The sequence below is a fragment of the Spinacia oleracea genome, chromosome 5 (assembly GCF_020520425.1).
Source record: "Spinacia oleracea cultivar Varoflay chromosome 5, BTI_SOV_V1, whole genome shotgun sequence".
NCBI classification, from domain to species: domain Eukaryota; kingdom Viridiplantae; phylum Streptophyta; class Magnoliopsida; order Caryophyllales; family Amaranthaceae; genus Spinacia; species Spinacia oleracea.
Window position 1 is genome coordinate 102,083,624 of NC_079491.1, and position 14,761 is coordinate 102,098,384.

General features: G+C 41.6%; 1 protein-coding gene across 1 annotated transcript; it reads left to right on the top strand.

The window, feature by feature from the left end:
• Nucleotides 1–10,539: 10,539 nt before the first annotated feature.
• Nucleotides 10,540–11,342, top strand: LOC130461269 (uncharacterized). The gene is made up of 2 exons (XM_056829276.1): nucleotides 10,540–10,656; nucleotides 10,732–11,342. The coding sequence occupies exon 2, from the start codon at nucleotides 10,744–10,746 to the stop codon at nucleotides 11,323–11,325; it is 582 nt and encodes a 193-aa protein (XP_056685254.1). The 5' UTR covers nucleotides 10,540–10,656; nucleotides 10,732–10,743; the 3' UTR covers nucleotides 11,326–11,342.
• The last annotated feature ends 3,419 nt before the right edge of the window (nucleotides 11,343–14,761 follow it).

Here is a 14,761-nt window from a genome sequence, read left to right on the forward strand (position 1 = left end):
ATATTCTAATTTGTTTCCTTTTTTATACCGACTACCTTATTTACATATTTTCATAGTAAAAATATTAAATTCATAGTAAAAATATTTTGACGACACATAGCCTACGTGGCGCCTATATGTACCAATTAAACTGTGACACATAAGATTGTGACAACTAAATGTCGTCGCAACTTGCGACCTTTATCATCACCCGATTAATTTATATTTTTAGATAATTATCAAGCATGCAATAGAGTTTTATCTACGTTAAACCTTTGATATTTAGATCAAGTCATATCATAAATTTGAATTATGAGAGATGGAAATTATTGCTGTAATTGAGAAAAAAAAAATTATGATTAATGGGTAGATCTTAATTTTTGAAAATTAAATCAAATATGACTAAAAAAAATGAGATATTTGTTCATGAAATTAAACTGGAAAAGAAGAAAAAGAAAATGGGAAAATTTTCAAAAGGTTGAAAATGGCATGATGGAGAGAGAGAGTGTGTGAAGGGGAAGTGAGAGTAGCTCAATTGATAATGGAGCGGTTGAAACATCGTCGTTTGATAAAAAAATTATAATTTTGTCTCCCTCAAATTTATATTCTATAGTGGATCTCTTTGTGCATATCCACGTAGGCCTACAGCTTGCTGAACAAATTTGATAGCCTGCAAGTGTTCCTTCCTTAAGCGATCAATGTTGAGGATTTTTATGATTGTATGTAAATGGGTTAAATATTGAGGATTTAATATTATATAAGAAAATGGTGTAATTTCTAAGGGTCCGGACTAAATAGAATATGAGGCAAAAAAATATGGAGAGAGAATATACTTCTACACAGTATATGTAATGATTTTGTTGAGATCACATGAATAACCAACTCGAGTTAACACATTATTGAACATGATATAAACTCGATTTTTCTACCTATTTTAAGTTTCTATACAAGTATAATTTATAAAGCACCTATTTATATATGATGATATAATAAGACAAAGATGTAAACCCGTGCATCCCACGGGCTTCAATACTAGTAATAATAATAATCTAATATATATATATATATATATATATATATATATATATATATATATATATATATATATATAGAGGAAGGCTCTCGTGAGAACACTTACTTACGGTGAGAACACTTCCTTACGGTGAGAACACTTTCTATAATGGCATTATTGTAATTTTTATAAACAAATACCCAATTTGATTATTATTTCCCCATATTTTTTTTCATATTTTCGGTGCTCTTTCTCTCTCTTCAATTCCTCTCTCTCTTCCGTTTTGGAACACCACCACCATCCGGCGATTTTCAGTCGTAGCCACCACCGCATTCGGCCATTGCAGCTCTACCTCCGACCGTTGCCTCTCGATAATCGTCGCTCGCCGGTCGTTATTTCATTATTTCTGGTGCTCATCATCTCTCTTCAATTCCTCTCTCTCTCTTTTTCGAACACCACCAACTTTCAGCCACGCCTCTCGCTGCCGCCGCCGCCACCGCTGCTCCCTCTCGCCGGTGGTTGTGGTTCGCGAATCAGGTAAACACAATTTTCAGTTCAGCAATTCTCATTCGATCCTTCGAAATCGAAATCGAGTTTAATCCGCTCTCTTCTCGATCTGTTTGGTTAACCTGATTCAAATAATTAGAAATTAAAATCTATTTCAAAAATTAGAAATTAAAATCGATTTCAAAAATTAAAAATTAAAATCGATTTGAATCGATTTCTCAATTCCAAAATTAAAATCGATTTTCAGGAGTTTCAATCTCGCCGGTCGCCGGTCGTAGCAAGTCGGCGCCGCTCATACCTCACCGGCGACGTTGACGTCTCCTCCTTCCTCCTCCAATTCCTCAATTTATCCGAATTCATGTTTTAAATTAATCCGAAATTTATCCGGATTCATGTTCTAAATTTCAATATTTATCCGGATTCATGTTCTACATTCCAATTCCAATTCCTCAAATCAGATTGATGTTCTAAATTTATACGGCGACTCAGTCGAATGAGGGTGGAGTGGCGGTGAAGATGGAGGTAGATGTTGAGGAGAGAGACAGAGAGACGACTGTGAGGGAGTTTGGAGAGCTGTAGTAAAGTTTGGAGAGGTTTATGAGCTGGAAATTAAACAGGAATGGAATTGGAGACGTAGAGGATATAGTTGGCTAAAGAATTGGAGCTTTAGAGTCAGATTAGAACATGCTTGAATTAATTTAGAACACGAGCTTAAATTTTTAGAACATGTATATATGTTTATGTGTTGACTAGGTTCTCATGTTCTAAATTTAGAACATGCTTGAATGGATTTAAAACATGCTTGAATAAGTTTAGAACATGCTTGAATAAATTTTAAATACAATGAATAAAGTTAGAACATGCTGAAAGTTTGAATAAATTTAAAACTTGCTTGAATAAATTTAGAACATGTTTGAATGGATTTAGAACAAGCTTGAATAAATTTAGAACGTGGTTGAATAAATTTAGAACATGCTTGAATAAATTTAGAACATCGTTGAGTAAATTTAGAACATGCTTGAATAAATTTAGAACATGCTTGAATAAATTTAGAACATGCTTGAATAAATTTAGAACGTGGTTGAATAAATTTAGAACTTGGTTGAACAAATTTAGAACATCGTTGAATAAATTTAGAACATGCTTGAATAAATTTAGAACATGCTTGAATAAATTTAGAACGTGCTTGAATAAATTTAGAACATGAGCTTACAAAATTTAGAACATGGTTAAATAATTTTAGAACATGCTTGAATTAATCTAGAACATGAGGTTAAAAATTTAGAATATGGTTGAATAATTTTAGAACATGCTTGAATTAATCTAGAACATGAGGTTAAAAATTTAGAACATGGTTGAATAAAATTAAAACATGCTTGAATAAATTTAGAACATGGATGAACCAATTTAGAATATGGTTAAATAAGCTTAGAACATGGTTGAATAAATTTAGAACATTAGTTTGAAAATTTAGAACATGCTTGAATAAATTTAGAACATGAGCTTACAAATTTAGAACATGGTTGAATAATTTTAGAACATGCTTGAATTAATCTAGAACATGAGGTTAAAAATTTAGAACATGGTTGAATAATTTTAGAACATGCTTGAATTAATGTAGAACACGAGGTTAAAAATTTAGAACATGGTTGAATACAATTAAAACATGCTTGAATAAATTTAGAACATGGTTGAACCAATTTAGAATATGGTTAAATAAGTTTAGAACATGGTTGAATAATTTAGAACATGAGTTTGAAAATTTAGAACATTGTTAAACAAATATAGAACATAGAGAGTGTAAAAGTGTTCTCACCATAAGAAGTGTTCTTACATAAGGAGGTGTTCTCACCGGATCCCTCCCCTATATATATATATATATATATATATATATATATGAACGAGGCATATTTGCTGAAATATTAGAGCGCCACCTATGATTAATATTGGTTTCGGTCAATGAAAAAATAAGATGTCTAATTTATTTTTGAATTAAAAAAATAAAGTGCCACTTAGATAATTAATTAGGTGCCACGTAGATATTTTAATTAATTAATTACTAATATATAGAACTCCATCCAAAATCAAACACTTAAATAATAAAAAAATAAGTCTAAAATAAAATTCATCCAAAATCAAACACCAATCTAAAATAAAATTCAATCTAAAATCAAACACTAATCCAATATACAACTTCATCCAAAATCAAACACTTTAATAATTAAAAAATAAATCCAAAATGAAATTCAATCCAAAATCAAAACTAATCTAATATATTGTATAAATATAGCATTTGGTATGTATAAGAGTGTTATTTAACTTAAAATTATTAGAGCGCCATGTAGGATTACTATTGGTTTTTTACCAATGAAAAATAAGATTTCTAATTTATTTTTGAATTAAAAAAATCGAGTGCCACGTAAATAATTAATTATGTGACACATAGATATTTTAATTAATTAATTACTAATATATACAACTCCATCCAAAATAAAAAAACTCTAATAATTAAAAAATATATCTAAAATAAAATTCATCCAAAATCAAACACTAATCTAAAATAAAATCAATTCAATCCAAAATCAAACACTAATCCAATATTAGAGCGTAAAGTAGGAAATCTAATGGTTTCGGCCAATGAAAAAAAAGATTTCTAATTTATTTTTTAATTAAAAAGCGAGTGTCACATAGATAATTAATTATGTAGCACATAAATATTTTAATTAAATAAACAATTTACTAATATATTCAACTCCATCCAAAATAAAACACTCTAATAAATGAAAAATATATCTAAAATAAAATTCATCCAAAATCAAACACAAATATAAAATAAAATTCAATTCGGTCTAAAATCAAAAACTAATCCAATATTAGAGCGTCAAGTAGAAAATCTAATGGTTTCTGCCAATGAAAAATTAAAATGAGATTTTGAAATTATTTTTGAATTAAAAAAAGTCAAGTGCACGTAAATATTTTTACTAATTAAGTACTAATATTACGCATATACAACTTCATCCAAAATCAAACACTCTAATTATTCTAAAAGATGAATTTAAAATGAAACAATTTAATAGAATTCGTGCATCGCACAGGCTAAAATCTAGTAATAATAATTTAAAGCTAAGAAGAATAATTAGTTAATAAATCTTTAGTAATACGTTAATTCTAGTAATATACTCTAAAAGTCAATCTACAAAATGTAATCCAATTTAAGTTTTTAATGAAAACAAAGGCCTGCTATATTTTAATAGAATCAAAAGCCCAACAACCAAAATAAATACTCCGTATGTAGAGTACCTAAGTTCTTGGAGTACTGTTTGCAAAACAGAGAAATAATTAAAGAAGAGGAGAGTAGGCTGTTTGGGCGACGATCCGCGCAAAATAGGTAGCTGGCACTGGGGCGGAGGTGGGTGGTGGTGGCTGTAGAGTGGTGGTTGAAGTATGGCTTGATTCGGGCGGCAGAAGTAGCACGCCGGCAAGGGGTGGTTCTGGTGGTGGCTGAAACGACGTGGGAGGAGGTGTGCGAAAGAAGGGCTAAAACAGAAGAGTTGGGTGCGGAGAGAAGGACGACGAGAGGGGGTGGTGGTGCTGGACTGATTTCAATCGTCGAAGAAATAAGGAGTGGTGGTGCGGTGGTTGTAGGCGACCGGAGTGGCGGTGATGGTGGTTCGATTTGAAATTACAGGGAAGGTGAGTAATTTTTTGTAGATTTTGAATGGTGAAAATTGCAATTGATGGTTAATCTGATTGGTGTTGCATTTGGGGATGAATTGACAACTATTTATAGGAGGTTGGGTGCTCCATTGATGCCACAATTCAGCTTGTTCACAGAGACAAATGTAAGAGATTTGAGTCAAGACATTGGTGATTAGGATTAGCTAGTCTATTTTTAGGTAAATAGGTTTGATGAATTAGCAAGGAGAATGAATTATAGTAGAGACACCTAAAAATTCATGGATTTGAGCTTCATTGACATGGTGACATGGAAGAGGGAGAAGAAAGGGGATTCAAGAACCTCGTTTTCCAATTCTGTGAATCACATAGGGGTATTTTAGTAAATCTATTTTTAATTCTCCTTTTTCTGAAAATTTACTAATAAAACTAAGTTTTAATATAATCACAAAACCTGAAAATAATACCCCTTAGAAAAAGTTTCGTCCTCAAAACTGGAGCTCAGTTGGACTTGGTTTCACCACTATTCATATAAACATGGTTAAGATCATAACATAATTATTCATATTAGAAAGCAAGATTTCGTACATCTTACCATTCTCAGGCGAACAACTGCGGGTATTTAGATTTAAATTGATCCTCAACTTCCCACGTGGCCTCGGATGTCAAGTGGTTAGCCCACAAGACTTTAATCATCGGAATCACTTTGTTTCTAAGACGTTTCTCTCTACAATCAAGAATTTCAATCGGTTTTCCTCGTAAGTAATATCATTCCGCAATGCTAAGGGTTCGTGTGAAATCACATGGCTTGGATCAGGAACATATTTTCTTAACATTGAAACATGAAATACGTTATGCATCTTCTCCAAGTCGGTCGGTAAGGCAAGTCGATATGCCACTTCGGACACTCTTTCTAATATTTCATATGGCCCGATGTATCTTGGACTTAGCTTCCCGGTTTGGCCGAATCTCATTACTCCTTTTGTAGGTGAAATCTTTAAGAACACGTGGTCACCAACTTCAAACTCTAACGGTCTTCTTCGTTGATCTGCATAACTCTTTTGCCTACTTTGTGCCGCTTTCATTCTCGATTGGATTTCTGGTCCTATGACACGTGCTTCATTGATGTCGCTCCAACACAATGTGGTTCGGCATTTTCTTCCATAAAGAGCTTCGTATGGGGCCATGCCAATGGTCGCTTGATAACTGTTGTTGTATGAGAATTCCACCATGGGTAAAAACTTCTCCCACGTTCCTTGAAAATCCAAAATACATGCTCTCAGCACATCCTCGACAATCTGATTAGTGCGCTCGATTTGCCCGTTAGTCGCTGGATGAAAGGCGGTGCTGAAATTAAGCTTTGTCCTAAGGGCTTTCTGCAATTCCTTCCAATATGCGGCTTGATACCTTGTATCGCGATCAGAAACAATGGAACTAGGCACTCCATGTAATCTTACTATGGTGTTTACATATAACTCAGCAAGTTGGTCCAGGCTCCAATTGTTCTTTATTGCCAAGAAATGTGCTGACTTTGTCAACTTATCCACAATGACCCAAATGGCATTCATTCCTTTGGTTGACTTTGGTAGACCTATGATAAAATCCATCGACACTGAGTCCCACTTCCATTCTGGCACATCCAGAGGTTGCAACTGTTGTGGGGTTTTTCCGGTGAGATACCTTGGAGGTTTCTTGGTAACTTTTAAAGATTGAACAAGATTGTATTTTTATAGAGAGAGAAAGTAGAGAGAAGGCAGAGCAGCAATTGCTCTAGAATGTATTGATTGTGACCCCTTTTTCTAGGGAAGTGGGAATATTTATAGTACTAGGTTTTTGTGGGAATGACCTAATATTCCCCTTACATGATTGGCTGGGGAATAGGAGAAGGACACGTGTCCTTTCTCCTTACAATTCTCTGATCCCTTGTAGCAATAGTGGGCTATTTGGGCCTATTGTGCTTAGTAATTCACTTGGGATACATACTAATTAAGCCCTTTTCCAGGTATAGGTTTTATACATACATTTATACATACTTAAATACATACATTGTAGATACCTAGATTAATACTCATGCCCCGGAGTAGACTTTGCATGATTTCTGCTTAGGGGGCGCAATACGTGCCAGGTGTCACATCTTCATTGGTGCACGAAGGCATGGTAATTTTGCCCACAACATTTGCCCCTCAAGAAGGGCATTTCTGGAAACACTTTCCGGGTATCGCTTCTTGATCTTTGATTTGCATCTTCATCTTTGGGTCAGGTGTTGAGGGGGTGACACGTGTCACCTTTCTCTATTTTGCCCCTCCCTATATATAGAGGGGGGGGTAAATTTCATTTTTTTTTTACATTTCGTTTTCACAGAGCTCTCATAGGCGATTTCCGGCGTGCTCCTACCACCATCAGGCGATTTCCGGCCACCACGAGACTCATCCTTTTCCTCGTCAAACTCATCCTGTTCTTCGCGAAATTCATCCCGTTCTTCGCGATACTCATCCTGTTCTTCACCAAGTACTTCGCAGATCTTTCAAGGTTAGTTTTCGCCTTTCTTGTTTTTGTTATCCTCTCGTCATTTTTCTCTTTGTTAGCGGCCGACCTCTTAGTACTAGGTAAGGGTTTAAAGGTTTTATTTAAGATTTTTCCGCCGTTCATCTTTTGTCGGGGCGGACGTCCAATCGCGTCTTTTTCTTCATTGTTGGTCACCCCTAAGCCGTGCTTCGTTCACTATGCAGAAGGCATGGCTAGAACCAAGCAAACGGCAGATCCTACGCGCCTGCGCTTGCGGGAAGGAGCATCGACACCTCCTAGGGAGAGATATTCTTCCACCGCCTCGGCAGTCGACGAAGAATTTGCCGAACTCTTTCAAGAGATCGACGAGTACGTCGAGGCGGGGGAGCAGGCAGCAAGCTCGTCGGAGGGTACAGCGAGCCAGACAGTGGGGGAGCCAAGCGTCGCTCCATTGTCATCGGCCGCCGAGGAGCAAGAAGCTGCTCCCCAGCTTATTAGGCCCAGAGGACGGGAGGAGGCCCAATTGCTTCCGTCCGAAATTCACCCAGACGTGGGCTGGATGCGGTGGCTAGACAGGCACGGAGCCAAGATGAGGGATGACCTCTGCGTGGGGGAAGGGTACCAAATGCGCGTGCCGGCCGGTCTGGACTCGACCGTCAGCCTGCTTGCCGAGGGAGAATTCCCTGTGTATGCCGCGTCAATCAAACTCGGCATGAGATTCCCTCCACACCCCTTCGTTGTGGAGGTGTTAGATGGTTTTAATATTGGGGTGGCCCAGCTGACCCCCAACTCATGGGCGGATATCTTTGGCTACATTACCAAATGTGCGCTGAACGACGTGGAGCCGTCCTTCAACGCCTTTCTGCATCTGGTCTCCCTCTCTCGTTCCCCCAGTGCCGCCAAAGGGTGGTTTAATCTGAGCAGCCGTGGTACCTACCAGACAGTGGTCGGCAAGCTCAGCAAGTGGCATATGTGGAGGAAGAGGTGGGTCGTGTTTTACACGGACGACCAGGAGATGTATGAGCGAATGAGCCGTTGGAACTGCAACGCCAACTTCATGGATCGTGACGAGCCCCTTCCACCCCTTACTGCCGAAGAGTGGGATCAGATAATGGTCCTGTTCAGGGCCAACACTTACCACTTAACAGTGGATAAGAGTTTCCATGTGCCGGCCGAGTGGTTGCCGCACATTAGCCAGTTTCGGAACGAGGCTTTTCTAGCGGCCGTAGGCTTAGGATATTCCATGACTCGAGGTTGTATGCCAATTTATGTGCTGCTCTGCCTTGGTCTTATTCATTTTTCTAACTTTGGATTTCTTTTGTTCTCAGAGGAAGGAATGAGCAAGTTGTCGGCGGCGGATACCGGGAAAGGCGATATGACCGATTGGATGGCGGACATCTATGAGGCCAAGATGCAGAAAGCCAAGGCCGAGTTGGAGGAGAAGGTGAGTATTCTCTTAGGTTGTTTTTTGCAAGTTAAGCTTCCTCCGTCCATTGTCTATAGTGGACGTCTATTTAGTGACGAGCCGATATCCTGACATGTGACCCATGTTTGCTAATGTTGGCCTCGTCACTTTTTAATGACAGGCCCCTTTTGTGAGTGTTTTTCCTGTGGTTGCCAAGGTGCGCCTCGTCACCTTTTAAGACGGGCCACCCCCACCCCTTTTTTTTACAAGTGACTCGTGGTTGATAGGGTACGCCTCGTCATTTTCGAGACGGGCGTCCTTTTTTATGACGAGCCATTTTTATATGAGTGTTGCACTTGATAAGGTACGCCTCGTCATTTTTAAGACGGGCGTCCTTTTTTAATGACGAGCCACTATTTAATGACTTGTGATTGATAAGGTACGCCCCGTCATTTTTAAGACGGGCGTCCTTTTTCAATGACGAGCCACTGTTCTGTGAGTGACTTGTGATTGAAAAGGTACGCCTCGTCATTTTTGAGACGGGCGTCCTTTTTAATGACGAGCCACTGTTCTGTGAGTGACTTGTGATTGATGAGGTACGCCTCGTCATTTTTGAGACGGGCGTCCTTTTTAATGACGAGCCACTGTTCTGTGAGTGACTGGTGATTGATGAGGTACGCCTCGTCATTTTTGAGATGGGCGTCCTTTTTAATGACGAGCCACTACATGGTGAGTGACTTGTGATTGATGAGGTACGCCTCGTCATTTTTGGGATGGGCGTCCTTTTTAATGACGAGCCACTACATGGTGAGTGACTTGTGATTGATCAGGTACGCCGTCATTTTTAAGATGGGCGTCCTTTTTAATGACGAGCCACTATATGGTGAGTGACTTGCGATAGATGACGAGGCCTAATATTTGACTGTCCTTTCTTTTTTAGCAAGCTAAGGACGCGGCTAGGGCGTCAGGGAAGAAGAAGGGGACGACTCTGTCCCAGCTGAAGAAGAGAGCTGTGCCGGCTGGCTCGGAGACTCCGAGTTCCTTCAAGAAGCCAAAACCCCTACCTCGCCGTCTCGTGAAGAAAGACGAGTCGAAGGTTGCTGAGGGGGGATGCCCTGATGACGAAGAGATGGGCGTGGACAAGCCGTCTCTGGTGGTGGACTTGGTGTCCAAATCGAGGTCCGGTGGGCATCCGGACGAGCTGGAGGACCCTCTTTCGGGAATCCCGGCCGACGTCCGCTCTCAGATACCGGCGGAGGTGGCCAGCCGAGCTAGGTCTTCGGGCGGTAAGTATTATTCGAACGTCGTTCAGACGTATCGAGCCTCCTCTGGCAGTTCTTCTTACTCTCCGCGTCATCCTAAGGCCGTTGTTTTTCCTATAGCCAAAGACAAAGGGAAGGATGCAGCTGCTGCCGAGGACGAGAACGTACCTGCTACTCTTCACTATTCGTCAAAGGATAGGGTGGCTATATGCCGCAAGGTTTTTAAGGCCGTCCCCGCAGAGTATGTTGCTTCTCTTCCTGGCCGCAAGACTGACGCCCAGTTTGGTGCGATCCAGGCCACTCTTCTCGACGTAAGTCTATTTCCAACTTGCTTGTACTTGTCTTCTCTTTTAGAGTCATTTACTAACATGTAGCTTCTTTTGCAGTTGTTCTGCCGCATGGAATTCTGCAAGAGTTGGAAGACCCGCACTGCTGAGGAGCTCAAAGCTCAGGTGGCTGAGTCCACCCACCATGGCGACTATGCGTTCAAGTCCATTGAAGAGGTCCGCCTGCAGATGCAGACGACCATAGACCTTCAAGCGAAGGAGGTGGCTGCGTTGAGATCTGACAAGGCCGAGCTGCTTAAGAAGATCTTGGCGCAGGACAAGGACATGGTGGCAATGGTCGAGGAGGCCAAGACAGCGGCGGCGGAAATACGGGCGCTTCAGGACCAGTTGCGGGAGTACCCTCAGGTCAAAGAGGCGGCTGAGGAAGCCGAGCATCTTCGTGGGGAGCTGGAGACGGCCAGATCGCAAGTTCGCACCTTGCGTGAGCGTCTTCTGGAATCCTATGATCAGGGGGAACAAGCGACCAAGGACGCTGTTAAGCACGCCTGGGAGAGCCACATGTCAGAGTATGATCTTGGGTGGTTCCAGCGGCGAATGGAGCACAGTGCCGCTGTGTTGGCTGCTGAACGTCTTGGTCAGCCGCCCCCTGAGTTTGTATCATCTGATGACGAGGACGATGCGGCCGCTCCCTGATTTGCTTCCTTTCCTGCTTTTTTTAAGATTTTATTCAAGCGTTCCCATGCCTAAGGGCAAAAACAATTATGTTGTAAAGTTTTGGCGCTGATGGCGTCTGTATTATTGTGCCTGCTGAGCACACAACAATTTTCTTTCTTTTTTCTGGTCAAGAATTCTGAGCTACTCTTACACGCCTTTCTACGGGCGTTGTTTTATAAGTAAATAGGTTTTTTGATGCTTCTCTTATCTCGCATTTACTTGCTCTTCATAATTTGATTATTCCTTAATCAATAGGCTTAATCAATAGGTATGATTGCCAAGGTGCAACCGAGTGTACACTAAGCACGTTGATGCCGCAGGCAACTGAGTATGCGTTAGGCCCTACTTTGGTCGTCACTTTCTTTGGCGAGCGTGTCTATAACGATATTGATTGACGCAAGTCAATCAATAGGTATGATTGCCGCTAGACATGCTCGTCAAATGGACTGTACGGCCAAACGTTCGTGCCGCCTAACTTTGAGCAAACAACCTTTGTTTCGAAGTTAATCGTGCCGCTGAACATTTGAGCGGACAACCTTTGTTTCCAAGTGGTTGGTGCCGCTGGCAACTGAGCATGTGCTAGGCCCTACTTTGGTCGTCACTTTCTTTGGCGAGCGTGTCTATAACGATATTGATTGACGCAAGTCAATCAATAGGTATGATTGCCGCTAGACATGCTCGTCAAATGGACTGGCCGGCCAAACATGCGTGCCGCCGCGCTTTTTAGCAAACAACCTTAGTTTCGAAGTTAATCGTGCCGCTGATCATTTGAGCGGACAACCTTTGTTTCCAAGTGGTTGGTGCCGCTGGCAACTGAGCATGTGCTAGGCCCTACTTTGGTCGTCACTTTCTTTGGCGAGCGTGTCTATAACGATATTGATTGACGCAAGTCAATCAATAGGTATGATTGCCGCTAGACATGCTCGTCAAATGGACTGGCCGGCCAAACATGCGTGCCGCCTAACCTGACCATTGGCTTGGGGTCGTCCGACTGATGCAAAACAGGTGTGTATACCGTGATCTGCCAGCCACTCTTTCAGCTTAGGCGTCTCAAACTGGGGCCCATTATCGAAGACGATAGCCTGTGGAATCCCAAAGCGAGTCATGATGTTTTTCCAAATGAATGCTCTCACATCAGCAGTTTTTATGTTTTTGAGCGCTTCTGCCTCCACCCATTTGGTGAAGTAATCTACAGCAACGATGACATAACGCCTTCCTCCTGGTGCGGTCGTGAATGGGCCTAGGAGATCCATCCCCCATTTAGCAAATGGAATAGGGCTTGTAATGGGCGTCAGAACTCGTGCCGGTTGATGTATTAGGTGAGAAAAGCGCTGACATTTGTCACACTTCTTGACCAGTGAGATTGCGTCCTCCTTAAGGGTCGGCCAGTAATAGCCGGTTCGAAGTGCCTTTTCAGCCAAAGCCCTTCCACCAATATGCGAGCTGCACAACCCCTGATGAAGGTCTTCTAGAATTTCCTGCCCCTTCTCAGGTGTTACACATCTTAACAAAGGACGGGAGTAGGCCTTTTTGTAGAGGGTGCCGTTCCACATTTCAAACCAAGAACATTTCTTTTGAAGTTTTGCCGCTTCCCTTGAGTCTTCGGGCAAGACTCCATTCATTTTGAAGTTTTCTATGTCATCCATCCATGTGGACGTTCTGTCAAGAGTTTCCACTTCCATTTGCTCAACACTTTTGTGCTCTTTTACCTCCCAAAACACGTGCCGAGGGGTATCACAAGACGCGGAACTTGCCAACTTTGACAGGGCATCAGCTTGGTTATTTTCCGAGCGAGGGACTTGCCTTACTTCAAAACTTTTCAGTGGCTCTACTTCCTGATGGACGGCCTGCATGTATTTGACCATAGTCGGATCCCTAGCTTCGTAGGTCCCATTAACTTGGCTCACAATCAGTTGGGAGTCAGATAGTGCTACAATCTCCTCGGCGCCTGCCGCCTTACACATTTTAATGCCACAAAGCAGGGCTTCATATTCGGCTTCATTATTTGACGCCTGGAAGTTAAATCGCATAGCATATTCAAAAGTATCTCCTTCTGGGGAGTGACAGATTATCCCTGCTCCACATCCATTCTGTGTGGATGAGCCGTCTACATACACTGTCCACACTGTGCTTGTATTCTTGGCAAAGTCTGGCCTCGTCATTTCAACAATGAAGTCGGCACATGCCTGCCCCTTGACAGCTTTCCTCGGCTCATAGGTGATATCAAAGGCGTTCAGCTCTATTGCCCAATTCAGCATTCGTCCTGACGCCTCCAGCTTTGTGAAGGGCAGTTTGAGCGGCTGATCGGTGTAGATCACTATTTTGTGAGCTAAGAAATAAGGACGGAGCTTTTTGCTGGCCATGAACAGAGCTAAGCCAAACTTTTCCACTGTAGGATATCTAACTTCTGCATTTTGAAGAACATGACTGACAAAGTATACCGGCATCTGTATTCCCTCCCTCTCTGTCAGTAGAACGGCACTCAACGAGTGCTCGGACACGGCGAGATACATGTACAAAGTCTCTCCTAGCAAGGGACTAACAAGACGAGGCAAGGTGTGTAAGTGCTCCTTTAATCTGACCAATGCCGCCTCGGCCTCGTCCGACCATTCAAACTTGGCCTTCTTTCTGACAGACCTAAAAAAGTAGTGGCACTTGTCTCCAGCCCTGGAAAGGAATCTGCCCAGGGCGGCCAAGCAACCTGTGAGCCGCTGGACCTCCTTCACTGTCTTTGGTGAGCTCATATCAATTACTGCCTGGATTTTGTCTGGGTTGGCTTCAATTCCTCTTTCATCAATCAAGAAACCTAAGAATTTGCCTGCCGTCACCCCGAACACACACTTCTTAGGATTCAACCTCATGTTGTAAGCTCGAATAGTCTCAAATGTCTCCCTGAGATCAGTTATGTGCGCCGCCCTCAGCTTACTTTTTACGATCATATCGTCAATGTAAGCTTCAATATTCCTGCCGAGCTGCTTAATGAACACAGTGTTAATAAGACGCTGAAAGGTGGCCGGTGCATTTTTTAACCCAAACGGCATCACCTTGTAGCAGTAAAGGCCTTGTTCAGTAACACATGACGTTTTTTCCTGGTCGTCAGGCCACAACGGAATCTGGTGAAACCCTGAGTAGGCATCCATAAAGCTCATCATGGCATGCCCCGCTGTAGAGTCGACGAGCCGGTCAATCTTGGGCAATGGGAAACTGTCCTTTGGACATGCCTTATTGAGGTTGGTGTAATCAACACACATTCTCCAGGTACCATTAGGTTTTTTGACGAGAACCACGTTAGCAACCCAGTCGGGGTACTGACTAGGCCTGACGAACCCAGCCTCCATCAACTTCTGTATTTCCGCGGCTGCCGCCTGGTTTCTATCTTCCCCATGGTTCCTTTTCTTCTGACGAACCGGTTTAA

Coding starts and splice junctions, on each gene's coding strand:
- LOC130461269 (XM_056829276.1), top strand. CDS start 10,744: ATGGAATTCTGCAAGAGTTGGAAGACCCGCACTGCTGAGGAGCTCAAA.